Genomic DNA, 20,431 nt, shown 5'->3' with positions numbered 1-20,431 from the left:
ATTGTTGGACTTGTTTACTGCACTAAGGAACAATGTGAGCTGTTTTTCTATTTGTTGTGATGGGCTGTTGCAGCATAAACTAGTATATTTGGGCTTGCTACAATAAAACACCCATTAAACCATATTGGACTTTCAACCCAATTAAATGTTTGTCATCATAATTAACCCAAAATCAAACTAGGCTCAACAGTAATAGTCCATGCATACATGGGCTCCTTCATCTTATAATAGAATCTTGATGATATTCTTGCTCTACATCTATATAGGAAGAGTGCGTGAGCCTTGTATACACGCTTCAGATCAATAATCATTTTCATTCAGTCTTAGTAAATTTTCTCCCATTTAATTTCTTTACAAATCTCTTTAATAATGATTAAAAACAGTCTAAAATTAAAGATTAATTATAGAGATATTTATGAGAAAAATTTTATTTGATAACTAATTTATTGTAACTTTCATGTACAGGTAAGCATAACCGAAGGTCCAATTCCTATATGAAATAGAAGATCTACAGCCGTTAGCTCGCTGCTCCGCCAAAAATCGGTTGCCAACAAAACTATAATTTAACTGTGACTCCACCAAATAAATAATATAAAAAAGGGTCTCGTCTGTTAAAATTTAAGATGGCGAGTAAGCAGGGGAAGCAAGTAATTAATTAAGCATGCTTAATTCATGGAAATTATAATTTTCTTTGAAACACGGAGCCTTATTTTATTGCAGTTGCACCAGGTCACACTACCGATTTTATTATATTAATAATTTTGACTAGGTTGCGTGGAATGGAGCCAGACAGGACGAAGAACGTTAACATAAGCAGCATTCATTCAAAGTTAAACAAACACCTTGTCTCATAATTTATCGATTCTGCCCTCCTCTCCTCTATTCAACAAACCACGCCGGCTTACCTTTTCTCAGTCTTATTTAATTTTGATGAGACATGAATGAATTGATCACGTGTAAGGAAGTAGAAGCTAGCCAGCTATTACCATATAATCATAAGGATAATGTTAGGTAGACAAAAAAAAAAAAAAACAGCAAAAACTTGCCTTATTTAACATTAATTAATTGTCGCAACAATTAATGAATGCTAAATAAGACAAATTATGACTGTTTTTGGCTGATTTTCTTTGGTTACCAAACATTTCTGAATCATAATTGATTCCTCAGGTTATTTGCCTTACTCCTAACTTTGAAACCAATGAATTTAATGACTATCATTGTCAATTTAATGACTATAAATCATAACATCAATTTTATTTATCAATCTCTTGTTATGAAAAGAGCCCTTTGTATCACAACAAAGAGATATACTCACATGATTAATTTTATGATTTATATATGACTTGGACACATGATTAATTTTACGATTTATATATGATTTGGAAGTCGGAATGTCTTTTATAGTAGTCACGATCTTCTTTGTCCAAGTATACCTACCAAGTTCAATTTTTTCTAAGGCCAAATATAACTAAGAGGATTATCTACACTGGAACAATAATCTATAAGCAGAGAGAGGAAGAATGCAATGCAATGCAAGGCAACTGGTAGCAAGCCAAATCCAATTCTGTATATGAAAAAGTAATCTAAACCGAGATGGATATAATACCAATTCAATTAAACTGTAGGAGCCGCGGGTCCATTTGGAGGAGCTGAACTATGTACACACATAGATACATAGGGAAATGAAATGAAGAGATTAAGAAGAAGAAGAAGAAGCTAAGCATGAAATTCGGGAATGGCAGAAGCAGCCCAGAGGCCGTGATTGAAGAAATCATCTGGAATGAAGGGTGTCCGGCACAGAGGGCACGTGCTCTGATCGTAACCCATCCAACGGTCCACACAACCCCGGTGGAACACGTGCGTGCAGTTCACCAGCCGTCGGATCTCATCCTCCTGCTCGAAGTCCGTGAGGCACACGGCACACCTCTCAGGCGGCTCCACCAGCTCCGAGAACTTCACCACGGGAAGGATCTCTCTGATGAGGAGCTCCGACACGGGGTGGAATTGGGGCATTGTGTTATCGGTGTCATCGGGTTCGAGGAAGTTGGGGAGGCCCGTGTAGCTGAAGAAGGTGAAAATCAACCTTCTTATGTAACCCAATACGGAGAGGATTTGAAGAACAGGCTTTGGGAACAGAAGCTCTGTGTAACCCACTGGGAATCCCATATAGACGTCCGTTTCTGTTTGTGAATGGAAAGAATGAAAGCTAAACACTCAGCGACACCTGCCTATATATATACTACTCAGGTTTTAGGCTTCCCTCTGGAAATACCAATAATGCCCTTTGTCTTTTTCCACACTCATCTAACTAGACGACATTTATTAGGATTAGGGAACAACAGAGTAAGACCTTTAATTTGACGTTGAAATTGTTTTAAGACTCCTTCAAATAACTTCATTTTGTAGCGTCAAGTTAATGCCACCACAACTCATCATTTTGAGGTTTCACGTGGTCACAATAATAAACCAGTACCTAGTATAGCTAGAACCTTTCGTTCGAAATTGAAATCCCATCATCATTTGAATTTACTTCCTTCATCTTTTTCCTAGCTGTGCATTTTTTGAAAAACAAGTTCAAATCAGTTAGTTGAAAACAACGGGTTGGATGGGTTATTTAATTAGTAAGGATGTGGTTGCAGTTGCAATAATTTGTTGTTGAGCACCGTACCATGTCATTTCAGGGATCATTTGGTTCATGATGGTCCCTTGATAGTGATAGTGAAAATTAATGACTCTAGTAGTATATGACGAAGTTGAGCACATCATCCGTGAGCGTGAGTTGTTATAGTATATCTGGAGTTGAAATGTCCCATCTCATGATCCCATTTGAAAGGCCACTAAATTGAATGCAGCACTTTTGTTGGGGACAGGTGTCAGCTGTGTGATGGATGATCATGTTACTCTGGTACTTCTTGGATCAAGGAATTTCTTCAATTTCGATTTCCCATGGTGTCTGATGCAGCCAAGACATCATTGGTCCACACTCACCACTCCCCATTCATCATCCTTGCCTTCCTTTGTCTCATCTCAACCTCAATCTCAATATTGCAGCTTCTTCTAAAATCATATTTTTCATTTTATATGGTTCTGAATAGTAAATTAAATTTTGTGACTATGAATATCTTAGATATATAAGACAGTTCCATAAATAACTTAAGAAATTTCAACAAAGTTATATTTTACTAGATATTATATATTATTTACGTAAAAATATTTTTATGATGTGAGTAACCACCAATCTTTATGATATGGTCATTTACCAGATAAGATTAATTATTTTACCAGCCAAATATAAACCATGATGAATTCTTAGCAACATAGTACTTCCCACTTCAACTTCTTCTTGTTTTCGTTTTGTTATGCCTATATATTAATTTGATTCTCACCACTACTACTGACGATTAACAACTAAGCTAGTAGTGTGGTCATTGGAGATAAGTTATTAAAAAAATGGCGGGGAGGGTTATCGCTGCTAATTCCAAAACCTTTAATGTAAGCAGCATCAGAAGTTGCCTGCCATTAGGGTAAAAAATAATTAAATGTAAAACATAAAACAGAGCATAGCCTTTACAATATGCTTGTCAGATACTGTCTCTGGCCTCATCATATATAATGAAAAAAAAAAGGTGTTTTTTACCAGCAACAAACAAGTTGCACATATTTAATGAAAGCAAGGCGTGTAAACGGGTTCTGATTCGTCATCACTATTTATATCTCTTAGAATGGCATGGCATGTGAAAGCACGTTGATGATGGCTAATGTAGAAAGAGCTATTCAGCTATATACATATACTAGTAAACGACCCGCGGGATAGATATTGAATCAATGTAATAATCCAATTTACGTATCCTTGTAATAAAAACGATTAACATATATAAAGTGTAAAATCTAGATGCATTTTGGACACAACATTCACCTACATTTGTCTACTGTGTCTAACACGCGTGTCTACTCTATCCAACTGTCTTAATAAAAAGTAAAAAAATTTTCTTCGGACACACTTAGCGTGTCCAATCTCATTCTTAACATATATCAATAACATATTAAAATATCATTACGATTTATCTATTTTATATGTATGTGTGTTCCTGTGTCTTATAAAATTTTAAAATTTGCATATTGACATGTCCCGTATTATATCATGTCCCATGTCCATATCAATATCCATGCATCATAGTGTAAAACACAATTGTAAGTCGTGTTTGGTTAGGATCTTTTCAGATATAAATATAACAGTGACACAAATATATAGAAAGATATAATAACAAGGATATACAAATTTTTATTACGTTTAATAATGATACACAAAATATATTAGTCTAAATCAAATATCAATTTTATTTTCATACAATATAATTGCTACTTTACCAATTACCAGTATTACCATTATTTTATCCACTTTTTATTTTTCTTATTGGAAATTTTGTGATGTTTTTTAATAATGTGAAAAATTGGGCCAAAAACCCTAATAAGCCAAGGCAAGTTTCGCATTACGTAAATAAGCCAAAAGCAAAATCGTTTCAGCAATGAGCCAAGGCCTATTTTAATGTAATTCGAACCAGTATGGTTCAAACTACATTCCTTAGTAAATCGAACCAACTTAGTTCAAATTAGGAGGAGAAAAAGTTGAACGTAATTCGAACCGATCTGGTTCGAACTCAAATTGCACATAATTCGAACAAGGCAAGTTCGAATTATACCAACCATAGCTAACCATGTAATTCGAACCAACCTGGTTCGAATTACCCTTCTCGTGACTCCAATAGTAATTCGAACCACCCTGGTTCGAATTACTCAAGATTCGGCTATATAAGGAGTTTGAATCAGCCTCATTCGAACCATTCTTCATTTCTCCTACCCCACCAAATCCCAGAGAAAATGACCTAGATTCTCTCCGACGAAGATCTGAACGGAATACTCTGCTGATGGGGGACGATCCGGCACGATTATATCGCTTGGACGGAGTTACTCATATAGCCGGGGTCATCAACGACGAGGTTAGTACAGAAATAACTTCGTGCTAGTGGTATATGTGACTTAGTGGTTTTGCCTTTGGTTTTAGTGGCGGTTTATGTTAGCGGTAAAGCGTAGTGGTATTGCTGGTGGTTTAGTTGAGAGGTTTAGGATGCGGGTTAGATGGTGGTTTAGTTGGTGGTTTATTTAGTTAGTTTCTGTTGGTGGTTTATGTTAGTGGTTTATGTTAGTGTTTTACGTTAGTTGTTTAATGCTAGCTGTTTTACGTTAGTGGTAGGTGTTGGTTGTTTTAGGTTGGTGGTTTAGTTGGTGGTTTATGTTAGTTGTTTTATGTTAGTGGGATGGTTTAGTTGTTTTATGTTAGCTGCTTCATGTTAGTAGTTTATGTTGGTTTTTTTTATGTTGGTGGTTTATGTTAGTTGTTTTATGTTAGTGGTTTGTGTTAGTTGTTTTATATTAGTGGTTTGTGTTAGTTGTTTTATGTTAGCTGTTTTATGTTAATGGTTTTAGTTAAGCTGTTTTATGTTAGTGGTTCTAGTTAAGCTGTTTTATGTTAGTGGTTTAGTTGTGTGGTCTATGGTAGTTGTTTTGCATGTGGTTCTCGTTCATGGATTTTTATGCGGTTTGATTTAGTATGATGTTTTGTTGATGATTTATCGTGTTGGTTATGTTTGTCATTGGTTATGAAGCTGGTTCTAATAATGCGGTGCATGTCATGCGCAGCCTCAGCGATGCATCAGGAACATGCGACGGCAGCAGGGCATGCGACTGGATGACAGATACGTTCCGTACTTGCAGATGGCCGGACTATACCATCTTGCAAGGCTAAACGATAGATGGTTCCGGTTAGACGAGGCCCTTGTCAGTGCATTCGTCGAGCGATGGCATCTGGAGATGCACACGTTTCATATGCCATTCGAAGAGTGCACAATCACACTTCAGGACGTGGCATACCAGTTGGGTTTGCCAGTGGACGGGCGTTACGTGAGTGGCTGCCTATCAGAATTTCAGATATACATCCAGGGTGGCCGTCCAGCCTGGGTGTGGTTCCAGGAGTTGCTTGGAGTGATTCCTCCTCCCAGCCAAGTTCAGAAGTATACAGTGAACTGCAGCTGGTTCCAGGAGACTTTTGGTGAGTGCCCCGAGGGAGCCGATGACAAGACTGTGCGGCGATATGCCCGTGCGTACATCATGATGTTGTAGGGTACGCAGCTGTTTGCGGACAAGTCCGGCAACCGCATTCACATCAGATGGCTTCCCTACATAGCTAGGCTGGAGAAGATGGGTACCTACAGCTGGGGTTCTGCAGCACTGGCATGGTTGTACCGGTGCATGTGCTGAGTGGCGAACAGACATGTGGTCAAGTTAGCGGGCCTACTTCAGCTACTTCAGTCTTGGATCTTCTAGCGATTTCCTCGGTTTAGGCCTGCAGGGTATGAGACGTTCAGCTGGCCATTGGCCTCGAGGTACTCTACTCAGCCTTCTCTATTTCAATTTAATATGCATAACTCCATGCTCATTAATAATGTATTACAAACCCTAAGCACACATTTAAGTAGCCATAAGACATATGTATGATGCAGGTGGTCAGGTTACAACCCTTCCGGTAGCGAGAAGGGTCCTAGAGTGCAGATGTGGAGGCTGCGGATAGACCGGTAGCGAGAAGGGTCCTAGAGTGCAGATGGTGCAGGGGCTGTTGCAGTTGCTGGTGGTAGTACCCATGATGGCGGACATGGAGGTGAGTGGTATGGGTTAGGTATGGGTGACAGGGCTGACACTGGTGATGCTGGGCTTGGAGCGGGGCCTTTTGGAGATTACTTCGTTGGTGTACCAGGCCATGACCAGGCTCTTCAGGAGAGTACCCCATGGGTTAGTCCGGGATCACAGTGGGCAGATTTTCTTGCCGCAGATACGCTTGATGCGAACTTCGGGGGTTCACACTTTCTAGACGAGATTACTGTCATTATGCAGGAGGACGCGTCTGTCCGGAGGCGTGGTCAGAGTTCCGGCACACAGGCACATTTAGATGTCGATTTGAACGAGCCTCCTACGACATCTGTTGCTGACCATTTTGCGTTGGGAGGTACCCCACCCTCCGCCTACACCGCTGCATCACGTTCAGTTGACGGGCCGTCTGCGGCACCCGTCCATTCTACGCCACCTGCACAGCCTGCCCCGGATGAGGAGGAGGATGAGATCGAGGACGAGGAGCCACTTATCCGCTGAGGTCATAGGACACGGGTACCCCGTCGTTGCTTTACGGGCTCGCATCTGTTTAGATGATTCATGTTTCATGTATGTTGGATTTTCATTTTCATTCATGTATGGTGGCCGTGTGTAGTTTTGTTGTTATTTTAGCCAACTTATTTTTTTTTTGTTCATGTTGTTGTACTTTGAAAACAGTTGTTTATTGGTTATATCATTGACTATCATAGTCATCGCATTAGATAACAATGTAATATGTAGATTTATTTATTAAAATTTGCATTCACCAAACTTGTAGAAATACTCAAAGTGAAACATAACATATTCAATAGTTAACGCAGCATCCACAATACAACGCACAAAGCTCAATAAATTACATGAGTGCTTAAATAAAACATCGAAACGCGAAAATTAAAAAAAAAAAGTGCCAAGACTAAGAACATGGCGACTAATGGCCCCCTGTGTGAGACGATCCAGCTAGCTGTGGGCAACTTCGACGTGTGTGTCTGGATTGGCGACATAGGCCACACCTCTTTGGCCGGTTCGGATCTGCCTCGTCCATATTCATCCGTATCCTAGTGGACCTCGGACGACCCTCTCTCGCACGCCTCTTGTCAAGGTCCGGCATCACAATGGGCCCATCGTATGGTGGCCAGAAACCCTCCGGGATCAGAGGTGTGAATCCCATGCGATACACACTGAATACCGAACTAATCCGATACACACTGTGAACATAAGAGGTCCAGGTAACCCGTGAGTAGGCACAACAAGCAAGTGCGTGTTGACACGGGAAATGAAGTGCCTGGAAGTACCCGTAGTCACATGTCTGAGAGGCAAGAGATACTCTGTAGCTACCCAATGAGAAAGAACCAGTCGGAGTGGTCTCTGCTACGGTGAACTCGGAGTTATCCCGGTCATACAAAGTCACCGTGAAGCACCTGACCATCTTCAAGTTGGCCTCAATACACTTCACCAAGTGCTGACTGAATTGTTGTCCGGTTCCCATCTGGGCCTCAGCCTCTCTCCCCTTGCGAACAAAGAGTTCCGCAAGCCTTCCATATGTTGCCTTCACCAGGGAGCATACAGGGAGGTTTCTGACACCCTTGAGGATTAAGTTCACACACTCGGAGATATTCGTCGTCATGTGACCGAATCTCCGCCCCTCGTCACAATGCTGAGTCCACAAGGAATAATCAATCCGGTTCGCCCACTCACACATTGCCGGGTCTTCAGACCGCAAAATATCAAACCAGTAATCAAACTCAACCTCAGTCTTGGCATACGCGGCATTCACTAGAAGCCTATGTGCGTCTTTGTCCTTGAAGGTAAGGGCAAAATTAGCCGCTACGTGTCGAATGCAGAATGCACGGTATGCAGATGGAGGTAACCAACCTCCGTCAGGAGCCTCAAGCGCAGCCTTGATGCCGTTATGCCGGTCCGATATAACCAGTAGACCCGGCTGCGGTGTCACGTGCTATCAAAGGTGGGAGAGAAAGAATGTCCAAGACTCTGCATTCTCACCCTCTACTAGTGCGAATGCAACAGGTAGAATGTTGGAGTTTCCGTCCTGTGCAATCGCGATGAGCAACGTTCCCCCCGTACTTGCCGTACAGATGGGTGCCGTCAATGCTAACTAGCGGCTTGCAATGACGGAATGCCTCGATGCACGGTGGAAACGTCCAGAAAAGTCTGTGAAAATAGGCTTGAGACTCGTCTACTTGTCCACCAACTCGAACGGGGCTCGTCCGTAGGACTGCAACAGTACCAGGCATCGTCAACTGGACTCCCAACACCCACCTGGGGAGCTGTATGACTCATCCCAGTCACCGTAGATGATGGCAATTGCCTTCTGCTTCGCCATCCAGACCCTTCTGTAAGTCGGCCTAAACCCAAAGTGTGCTGCCGTGGCATTTAGGAGCACCTTGATGCTGACGGATGCATCAGCCCTACCATTGGCATAATGAACGCCGATATCACATGATAATCCAAACTCCTGTGGTCACTCGAGATGGAGGTGGCAAGGCAAGTGTGAGGTCCATTGTACCGTTTGACCTCCCAAATGCCCTTGCGTTGCCGGAGACTCAGTCGAATCAACCATGTGCACCCATTCCCAAACTCAGAACACTTGCCCACATACCGGCGATAATCAGACTCCACTACCTTGTACTGTACCCCTCGCCGGATGCTGTAAGTCTTCACACTTACAGGGCCTCATCTTTATCCTGAAATTGCTGACCAACCTGGAACTCTGTCAGACCAGCAGTCCCTTCCGCATCTCTAGCTCTGAATCCAACAGAGTGCCCAGAAACCCCCTCCTGCCTCATGGCATCCAAGTCCAAAGAGAAAAAATGTGGTGGATACTGCTGTGTGCCAGAGCTAGAACCACCTACCGCCAGTGCAGGCTCACTCGCTCCGATATCATCGCCGCTGTCATCATCAATCATATCCGGCTCGACGTCATCATCCTCTGCATCACCCAACAATCCGTCTCCAACGCCAAGCGGTGCAACGCCTTGTAAAGCGTTCGACAGAATATCAAATGATCCTACCTCGTTGCCTACGCTGTCATTTAGATCAACAGCAAAAGACGGGGAGGCGACAGGTTGGACCGCTAGCTCGTACACAGGGACGGAGGAAGAAGCAACGGCAGGCCTGGAACTAGAACCGGCTGCCATGGCTAAAGTGGTGGTATTCCGGTTCGAACCCCCTGAGCTGGATACCACATCAACCAGCTTTGCTAACAATTCTGGTGTCCTCACCTCCGGAAACTGCCGCCGACAAAGAAACATGACTTGCAAGTCCTCATCACTACCAATCGTGAAACAATCATACTTCACGGTATCCTGGAGGACCATGATTGGAATGCGATAGAAAAACTTCTTAACCCGCTTCGCATCTTCCAGACCAAGCTTCATCAGCACAGATCTAACAAGGTCATCATAGCTCGTCGTAGGACTCACGACAATACAGAGAGGATCCTTATCTGTGAACTTCACACCGGAATGAGTTTTCCTCTTAATGGATCCTCTGTGATGAACCAAAACAACAAAACTCTCCTCACTAGCCATCTTACACCCTCTAATGAGAGCAACTCACGTTTACAACCATATATATACTGCTCTGTCTCCCACTAATTCGAACCAGCCTTCATCGAATTAGGGATTGTGTAATTCGAACCAGCCTGGTTCGAATTACTTGGTGCAGCTTCTCTCTCTATAATTCGAACCACTATGGTTCGAATTACGTGCGTTGCTAGTTCGAACCACCCTGGTTCGATTTAGTTAGATCTCTATTTTTGTAATTCGAACTGCTTTGGTTCGAATTATTACTAAATGCAGTTCGAACCACACTGGTTCGATTTATATAAATATATGCTTTGGCTCATTATTGAAACGATTTTGATTTTGGCTTATATACGTAAATTCGGCCTGGCAGTGGCTTATTATGGTTTTTTGCCCTGAAAAATTAGTGTATTTTTTTGTGAATGCCACAAATTTGAGTGTTAAATTTGTAATTTTTATTTATTTTTTAATATCACAAATATGAGGGTTAGATTTGTGATTTTTGTTTTTTAAAAAAAAATACAAATTTAAGGATCAGATTTATATTTTAGTATTAAAAAAAATTTTAAACATACAAATCAAACCTTTCAATTTATTTAATAAGAATTCTATAAATAATATAATAACATGTATAAAGGATAAAGTTGGTAAAAGATAAATAAAGATGGAGTATTGATGGGTAAAAGCCCGTTGGTGAAACGCAGAAGCTCAAAATTGTAGCTTCTTGTAAACGTGGTTTTGAGAATAAAATCACTTCTGCGTTCATGGATCAAAAGTTTGCCAAACAAAAAATTGAAACTTTCAAGAAGGCTAAACGTACTTCTTCTCTTGTAACGTATTTGCCAAACACACCCTTACAATTAGAGCTAAAAACTATAATAAAATACTTATTGATTTGAATTTGAATTTTAAATAAAAAAGTCAGCGAAAATTTTACAGACATTTTCTTTTAAATAATTTCAAATGTCAAAATTATTGTCTTTCTTATCCTCAAATGTTTTTTCACTCCCAGAGAAACAAAAGCTGATAGACAAAAAAGGGCATGGATTGAGTAGGCAAGCTTTCTTTATGACATCGAAACGTCAAAAATCAATTTGACTGATAGTGCGCCAAACACGGCAAAATAAAAATGTTCATTTTAATGGGTCTTTTTTGTAATTGCATAAAAAATATAGAGGGATCATTTTTTAATTTTTTAAATAAATATATTTAACTTAATTGTTAAAATTAGTTAGACCCTCAATATTTAGTTAACTATTACGGCCGTCTCTCTTCTCTTCTCTTTCTAATTCTCTTTCTTTTTTTTCTGTCGTAGTAAGCGCTCGTAGTAAGCGCACCGCCCTTTCTATTATCTCCATCATCGACAATTTAAATCTCTCCACGGCCTCTCTTATTCTCTCTTTAGTCGCGCTACCAATTTCTTCTTCTCCCCACTCAGCTATCGTGGTTTTGGCACTGTCTTTCCCAGCACACTCGAAATTTACTGTCCACGTTCCGCTAAAAATTACCGTGACTCGTTAGATGAAATTTGGCGTTTTTAAACTATGAAACTCTTGATTGTTTGAAATTAAAAAAGTGTTCAGTGTAAATCTTTCTTTTAAGACGGATCCAAGCACACCAACAGCATACGTTATGTGATTCTACTGTGTTTTTTGCATTTAACTGGGTAAACAATTGACCGAGAGATTTAAAGTTTAAGTAAAATTTACGTAATTCCATTTTAAAATGAAAGAATTGTACCCAAATTCAACTCAATTCGACGAACATTGCAGAACAAGAGAAAATGTGGTGGGCCCATCATAATGGAACCAGCCAAAATGCCTTTCTAACATATTACTATAGTTAATAAAATTATTTTAACATAATTATTAATTTCTTATATCATATTAATATGATTAATAAAATTACTTTAAAAATTTACTAATTTCTCAGATTATATTACTATAATTAATAAAATTACTAAAAATAACTAATTTCCTAAATCATATTACTATAACTTATAAAGTTATTCTAAAAAATTGCTAACTTCACATAACATCTTACTATATAATTAATAAAATTATTCTTCATATCATTTAACTATAATTAATAAAATTAATATAACAAAATCACTAATTTTCAATACATATATTACTAGTCTAAAAATTATTAATTTATTTTTAGGGTTTAAGATTTAGGATTTAGGGTTAGAGTTTAGGATTTAGGATTTAGGGTTTAGGATTCAAGGTTTAATGGTTGAGGTTTAGAATTTTTTTCTCTTCTTCTCATCCTTGATATACATCTATTCTTTCATTTGAACTTTAAAAATTATTACATATATTTTTTTATTTTTGATTTATTCCTCAAGTTAGTCCTTAGTGGTAACACCTATCAATTTAATAAAATTAATCTAAAAATAATACTTTTTTATAGCATCATATTATAATTAATACTCTAAATAATTAATTAATTTTTATGACAATTATAATTAATAAAATTAATTTAGCAATTACTAATTTTTCATATCATATTATTATAATTAATAAAATTACTTTAAAAATTTACTAATTTATCAGATTGTATTATTATAATTAATAAAATTACCAAAAATATAAGTAATTTTCTAAAGAGTAAATTACCAATTATGCCCCCGAATTTGTAAAACGCTGACATAAATACCCCTAGAATTCGATAACGACAATCATACCCTTGAAAAATTTAAAAACGGATCAGATCTGTCCAACTGTGAGGAGAACTAATAAAATTAATAAAATTACATTAAAATTTTAGTAGTTTCTCCGATTATATTACTGTAGTTAATAAAACTACTAAAAAGATAACTAATTTAAGGTTTAGTATTTAAGATTTAGAATTTAGGATTCACAATTTAGGGTTTCTTTTTCTTCTTCTTATCTTCAATATGTTCCATCCTATTATTTGAACCTTAGAACTTTCTACATATATTTTTTTTCTATTTTCGATTAATTCTCCAAGTTAGCGGCAACACCTATCAATTTGATAAAAATAATCTAAAAAATATTAATTTTTTATAGCATATTACTATATCCTATCAATTTAATAAAATTAATCTTAAAAATACTAATTTTTTATAGCATCTTAATATAATTAATACTCTAAATAATTAATAAAATTAATCTAAAAATTATTAATTTCTCATATCATATTACTATAATTAACTAGTATATGAACCCGTGCTCAACACGGAAAAATTTATAAAAGTAAAAAATATTTTTATATGTTTAAATATTTTAAGAAAAAGCACACAAAATAATAATTATCAAAATTTAAAGTAAAATAATTATATATTAATTTTAATACAAAATTTAAAATAAAATTATAATATTTACGTTAGAATTCTATTTTTTTTAAGACTTCTTTATAAACAATATTGATGGTTGAATTTGCAGATATTCCTACGTGATTTATAAGCAAAACTTTTAAACCTCTCTTACTCTTAACTCTTGAAAATGCTGTATATAGTTGGCCATGTGTAAATCCAATGTGAGATAAAGTTTGTTCCTGAGACTTATTAATTGTCATGGTAAAAGATACTATTACGGAAAACTGTCTTTGTTAAAATCTAATTGGGACAGTTTTATTTGTTGGTACCATATATTCATTTTTGGAATCAAAGCAATATGACCAACATTGTTACCTATTAAGACTTCACATTCTATGACATGATTTTCAAGCTTTTTAACTTGTAGCCTTGTACCATTATAAAGACCACTGGATTGGTCAATATTCCTTAGTAACATCATAGGAACACCAACCTTAAGTATCAATTTATGTAGAGGTAAACCAGAGTAATTTATGCTATTCAGTAATTCAGGATCATAAAGATCTAGTTGACTTTCCATATTCCCTTCATCTATACAAATTGAATCCGAACTAAGATATAATTTTTTGCCTCCAGGAATGATAGTCATCAGATAGTTGTTGACCTCTTCAGCGATGTCCAACGTGGGAGCCAGTATAGTTCTTGCTTTGAAAAAATTATTTGAAGACATATTTTTCAAATATTTGGATAAGAAAAATGAACCAATTCATCAAATGTCTAGTCCGAAGAAGAAATAACAATATCTTCCGGAAGACATATCTCAAATTCACCATCTATATCACTTATTAGACCATCACCAACTTTCAATAACTACTTACTAAATTGCTCTGTCTCATTTTGATCTGAAGAAGTTGTTCCTACAGAGAGTCTCATATTTTTTGTTAGTTTGAGCACCTGATAAAAATGAATTCACAGTTGAATGAACCATATCTTGTCTCGATCCTCATGGAATGATAGGAAGGATTTGTCTAAAGTCTCTACCTAGTACAACCACGTTTCCTCCAAAAGACAAATCTTTGTTATATGTTAGAGAAAACTTCTTGATATCACCCAAGTATTTATCGAGCGCTTCATAGCAGTACCTACTAACCATTGGAACCTCATCCCAAATTATAAATTTGGCTTTCAATAGCAAAATTGCTTGAGGAGAACCAGGTTTGATGTTACATATAAAATCCTCAATTATATTCAGTAGTATTTTGAACCTTGAGTGTACCGTTCTTCCATTGGAAAGAAGTAAAGAAGCAATAATACTTGAAGTAACGTTTAACACAATATCATCCTTTTGAGTGAATCTCAGCGGACGTAAGGTTCCAGAGAAATATTTTTTCAGTATCCCTATGACCATACACAAAGAAAAAACCCCTTCACCATAATATACAGCTGTAACAATGTTATCGAATGCATGTTTCTACTCAGGTATTGCGATGGCTAACATGTCTGAGGCATTTTTCTTTAACTCATCTTTGTTAAAGTTTATCTCTTCCCTGATAACTCTTTCGGTTAACAAAGAACTATCAACTTTAGTTGCTAAAGGCATAGGATGATAGTCTTTCAAGGTTTTACTATAGGAATGTAAGATCTTGTCTATATCCATTAAGCACAACTGCTTAATCTCATCATCTAACATGGTTAACTCTGCATATTATACAATACTGTAAAAATTTAATCAAAATAAAAGTGATCAATAATAAAAGACTTTTATAATTGTAATTAATAAAAACTCACCTTTATGTTCATCACCGTTCTTTGTCGATACAAAAAATATCATCTGAGAGTTCATGCCAATATCTATCTCAGACATGTTCTGGTCTTGAGATATTTTTGGATGTTAATAGAATGACAAACAACCTCCTGACATATGATCCTGAGGCTCACGAGCTTGCTTCCTTAATTGCATCCATGAATTCTCTATCATCTTGCAAGAGTTCAAGAGCGAAGCATGCATCTCTATAAGTAGCATGAATTGTTCCTCCTACTGTTCTTATATCTCGAAAATCTATACATTCTCTTTGAGTATTCAAGAGAAATTGTTGGTAATATTCTTCGATATTTGCTGCAAAAAACTTTGTTAAAATTCCACTTCTAAGTTGCTAAATGAATTAGGCTACACAATTTTAATTATTATGTAGCTACACATGCGTATAAAATTATTTTTTCTAAAAAATAGAGAACAATGCTAAAATTGTATAATCTATAGAGTATTAGATTATAACTGTTGAAAGTTATTTGAACATTTACTTTCTAGTATAGATAAATCGAATAAAATAGACGTGAGGTACATGCTGTTAAGATTTTAAATTTAAATCATCAAATAAATAAGATCAAAATTAAATATAAATTCATCATTACCTGCAGGTACATGAGTCAACCTTCCGATTGCAAAGCTTTGCTTTTGAGGAAACCACTTTGAAGCATCGTCCTTCCAAACAAACTTGGTTGAAAATTCAGTATAAGTCAGACTTCGAGCATAGGGATATGACATATTCGCCGCCATCCATACCAGAAATATGGACTTATGAGATACTGCTTTTTTGACGATATCATTTACATTAGAAGTTTCACTATAAACCACAAGTTGCTCATCCTCCAAATGGAATGGAAGTCTAATCACAAATGGTTCTTTCTCTTGGATTTCGTATCCAAATAAACGACAGACTACCTCACATGCCGAAGTGTACCTACAATCGTAGTAATTTCTAATTTCGTCAACAACTTGTGTGGCTTCTGACGAATCACCAGCGTTGTATAGGGTAGCTGTTATGCAATCATTACCCTTGTGTACATACTTAAGATACTTAATAGAACTTGTTTGGCATGTGTATCCCACATTTATGTGGCACCGGAACTTGAGAGCAAAAATTCTAGATTATATGAAACAATAAACTTATTATCTAGTACACATTCTCTTTTCTTCAATGTTCGACTATTATCAGTATGCCTATATTTGAAAAATCCAGCTTCATCAATGAGTGTTCGCTGCCTAAACTCTTTAGGATAAAACTTTGAACAGGATCCATTCTTCATGCAAGTTGAATTCTTGTTGTACGGACCACATGGACCATGTACCATGTAATTTTGATTTGGCCTTTTATTTTCATCAGAAATCTCAGCCGTTATATGTTTGTCTATGTCATCTGGTGTTTGTGGCTTGAACTCGTTACTCATGAATAAAATGATATGTGCATGCGGAAGCCCTCTCTTTTAAAACTCTATAGTACAAACATCTGAAAATTGAAAAAAAATAAATGAGTAAAACATTACAACATAAAATTTTAATAATGTGTTGCATAAACACAGACTTACATCCTAAAATTTTGCCAAAGATTTTTCTTTCATTTAGGTCATCAATCAAACCATCAAGCTTGATTTTGAAAACTCGACACAATATATCAGGGCAGTCTTCTGCCTTCAATCCAATGGGAGTCACTTCTCTTTTTATCTCATCCCATTTAAGGTTACATGTTATAGTGATAAAATAGCTAGGATATCCTAGAAGTGTTCATGGATCGGATCTGATCCGCATATCCGCGATATTTATCCGAATCCGATCCGAAAATTACAGATATGGATTCGATCCACACACTTATAGAATCGGATTGCGGATTTTATGTAGCTATCCGCATATTCACGGATCCGTAAAAATAAATAAATAAGTAAATATTCTTCTTATATTTTATTTTAACTAATAATTATCATATATGTTGTATTATTTTAATATTATTATTTAAGAAAAGTATGTTTAATATTATTTTAAGAGTAAATATATTTAAAAAATAGAAAAAAAATTTTATTAATATTTTTTAATAAAAATAAGCTTTTAAAAATATTTTTGTATTTTGCGGATATATCTGATATTCAATCCGATCTGATCAGCAAATATCCGGATCGGATCAGATCCAAGCTTAAAAATTGTAGATATTAGATCCGATCTGATGATTTTAGTGCGGATCGGATTGAAATTTCGGTCATATCTGATCCGATCCGATCCGCGTGCACCCCTAGAATATCCTGCATATATGCAAATTACAAATGCATCTTTGCAATTATTCATCATGTACCTAGGTCCATCGGTAAAAGTACTGGAAAGAATGATTCTTCTACCAAGCCTTGCAGCTTTACATCCCTGTTTATTAGACTTTTATGCAGACATTTGTATTTGTCAACCCTCAACTGTGGTTGTTTAAACCTAAAAAATTTTAACCTCTCTGATTTCACCATTGTGTAGGCATCCATAAGAAACTATTGGAATAATCTTTTTATCTCAGAATTAACGGAAATTCACCCATCCTTTTCTATAGGCGAAATAAAGAATTGTCGTAAAGTGATTGTTTTGTTTTTCTTTGAAGGCCTAGCAGAGATAGAATTTGATGTTGCAATACCCAACTAAAACCTATCCTCCCCATACAGAAACAATAATGGATATTGCAAAGCTAAATAAGATGGGTGAAAAACATCAATCCGTTGGAGCTTTCTAGTTTGACTCTCTATAATAATATCTCTATCTTTGCTTAGTTGTTCGACATCACCAACAATCAATGCAGCCACTTCAGATGCAGATGGGAAGTTGTATGTCTTGTCATCTGTAGTCTTTTTACTAATCAACTTAAGTTTTATGTTTGTGCAATTTTCCTGTTAGTACCTATCTCTTGCATAGTAAAAATTCTTTGCCAAACTGTTATATTTGTCTAGCATATTTTTTAATGTTGTCACAATTTTTCTCTCTCGCTCATTTACAGCTTCATTGGAACTGCAAAGAAAAAAAACACAATAAATATATGTTATTCTCTCTCATAGATAAAAAATAACTATTTGACTGGTTGCATAAAAATTATCGAAGTGTGCCTATCCGATTATCAATCTCATTTTCTGTGTCATAGATATATATAACTGGACAAATGTTGGTCGTAGACTATCCGGAGGAAGTAGACTACCAATGCTAATATGCTATAGTAGTTTTGACACCCAAGCTTAAAAATTGGAGGAGCAATCCCATTATTCACCCCACGGTCAATTTTTTTGGCTATTGATGTAAAACAAAACATTGAATTAAATGCCTTTATATTTTTCAGAAAATTAATACTTCTTTGATCTCCTTCAGTATGAAGCTGAATGTGCTCATTATCAGGAGGCACAGAAAGTAGAGGAAGTTCAATCTTTCCTTCCATACAACATAATGAAAACTTTGGTTACAGTGACTGTTTGGATTTAGCAAGTCTTTCATCAGACCACATCCATACTTTACAATGTTGACATTGATAAAAAAGATCTCCTATATCCTACACACCTGCTAAATGAACTCTCTTTAGATACTCAGTTATCATACCAATGCAATTTAGTCTATGATGTACACAAAGATACAAATAAACATAAAGATAAAATTTATACATAACGTCTAAAGTTTCTGAAGATGGTATAAAATAATCTTTTAAATTCACATTCAACATTGAATTATCATAAGCATTAACAACTACAATAAATAAAAATTATAAAAAGTAAAAACATATATGTTGATGTATTACTAATAATTCATATTTCTTGCAAGCTACCAACTTAAATTCTTGATATAATAGAAAATTACCTTCATAATCAACAAAAGGATCAACATTTTGGCCACTTTGTGTATCACTGCTTAGTGGGTGCACCTTAACAGTCGATAAGTGTATATCTTCATAAAGTTGTGCCAAATTAATAGCCACCAAAGTAACAACAAAGGAAGATTGTCTTTTTTGCTTCCCATTTATATTAGAATTTCTTGACAAAAAGTTCAATTTTATTCAATTAAAAGTTAGACACTATAGAAAAGAAAAGAATATAATAATAGTTACCATCTTTTCTAAATTACATTCCTGTTAGGCACGGTCTTTGGGAACCGCAGTGTGACGGAAGCTAATTTTGCAGAACGACTTGCGTTAGATTATTGGTGAGTCCTTGTACACTGGAATATGCTAGAATTGTAATAAATCTATGTTATATAAATGATTTCCGATGAAGCATACTTTTTTTAAATATTGGTGCATAAATCATTTGGTAATCATTAATTATACGTATTATTTGTTAAGACAGACAGTGGAGTTCTTGTCAATGAGAGCCTCGTTGGTAGAGTTAAGAATTATTTAGATCTTATCTCTAATGGAGAAGGCCTTACATAAGTAGAAGTAATATTTTCTTGTCCAATTCCATGCGACGTATAGTGTACACCATACATAGAGAGTTGCTTTCCTATAAATGAGTAATGAGAAATATATAAAACTTTTTCGTCGTTAAACTGATATTTCAAATGTTAGATAAATATGAGTCAATTATAATAAAAAAAAATCACTTTTATCTCCACCTGATTGTAAACTGAAAATATTAGATGAGGTATCAGTTTTTTGACACACTGTTTTTTAACTTGCAGTAATATGTTACACATTTTCATGTAAATCGAAATTTATATTATTATTATTTCTCCAGTTAGTATAGAATTTTATGTATTAATTTAGATTAAATAGTATATAATTTTAAATTATGATTGAGTATATCTTAAATAATATTAAATAATTAATTAACTTAAATAATATCTAAAGATTTAAAGATTGCATAGTTTTAATGTAATTTATAGTTTATTAAATATAAATTTGAAAGAAAGACTTTTATAAAGATGAATGTTGTTCATAGTTGTTCAATCACTAAATTAAAATTACAAATTATGTACAGTACAAACTACCTCACTAATATTCTCAGCAATGATAATAGCTTAAATTGTATTTCTAATAAAAAAAGAAAAATAAAAAAAGTCTCACAAAGAACACTCACCAAAAGTACAAAAAAGAGCAAACTCATTATCATCAAGTCTTTTTCATTTTTT

General features: G+C 35.8%; 3 protein-coding genes and 1 pseudogene across 3 annotated transcripts; all 4 read right to left on the bottom strand.

Annotated features, from left to right (window-relative positions):
- On the bottom strand, positions 1,532 to 2,336 carry LOC107634571 (probable E3 ubiquitin-protein ligase RHA1A). The gene has a single exon (XM_016338008.2). The coding sequence runs from the start codon at positions 2,164 to 2,166 to the stop codon at positions 1,717 to 1,719; it is 450 nt and encodes a 149-aa protein (XP_016193494.1). The 5' UTR covers positions 2,167 to 2,336; the 3' UTR covers positions 1,532 to 1,716.
- LOC107633455 lies at positions 4,601 to 10,247 on the bottom strand (annotated as a pseudogene).
- Positions 13,796 to 14,251, bottom strand: LOC107633454. Its single transcript, XM_016337080.1, has one exon. The coding sequence runs from the start codon at positions 14,249 to 14,251 to the stop codon at positions 13,796 to 13,798; it is 456 nt and encodes a 151-aa protein (XP_016192566.1).
- Positions 14,993 to 16,749, bottom strand: LOC107633452. The gene is made up of 4 exons (XM_016337079.1): positions 16,483 to 16,749; positions 15,934 to 16,429; positions 15,310 to 15,393; positions 14,993 to 15,219 (listed from the first exon to the last, which is right to left on the bottom strand). Exons 1-4 carry the CDS (start codon positions 16,747 to 16,749, stop codon positions 14,993 to 14,995), a joined length of 1,074 nt encoding a protein of 357 aa, XP_016192565.1.

This window comes from Arachis ipaensis, chromosome B03 (assembly GCF_000816755.2).
Source record: "Arachis ipaensis cultivar K30076 chromosome B03, Araip1.1, whole genome shotgun sequence".
Classification (NCBI taxonomy): domain Eukaryota; kingdom Viridiplantae; phylum Streptophyta; class Magnoliopsida; order Fabales; family Fabaceae; genus Arachis; species Arachis ipaensis.
The sequence above is the reverse complement of the archived record's forward strand: the minus strand, read 5'-3'. Positions and strand labels throughout refer to the sequence as shown.

What these genes read in the sequence shown, in the direction of transcription:
- LOC107634571 (XM_016338008.2), bottom strand. Translation starts at nt 2,166, where the DNA reads ATGGGATTCCCAGTGGGTTACACAGAGCTTCTGTTCCCAAAGCCTGTT.
- LOC107633454 (XM_016337080.1), bottom strand. Translation starts at nt 14,251, where the DNA reads ATGTCTTCAAATAATTTTTTCAAAGCAAGAACTATACTGGCTCCCACG.
- LOC107633452 (XM_016337079.1), bottom strand. Translation starts at nt 16,749, where the DNA reads ATGAGTAACGAGTTCAAGCCACAAACACCAGATGACATAGACAAACAT. An exon ending in CATTGAAGAAAAGAGAATGT is followed by an intron (nt 16,430 to 16,482) that starts GTACTAGATAAT and finishes TTTGCTCTCAAG; the next exon opens with TTCCGGTGCCACATAAATGT. An exon ending in GTTGACTCATGTACCTGCAG is followed by an intron (nt 15,394 to 15,933) that starts GTAATGATGAAT and finishes AAATATCTCAAG; the next exon opens with ACCAGAACATGTCTGAGATA.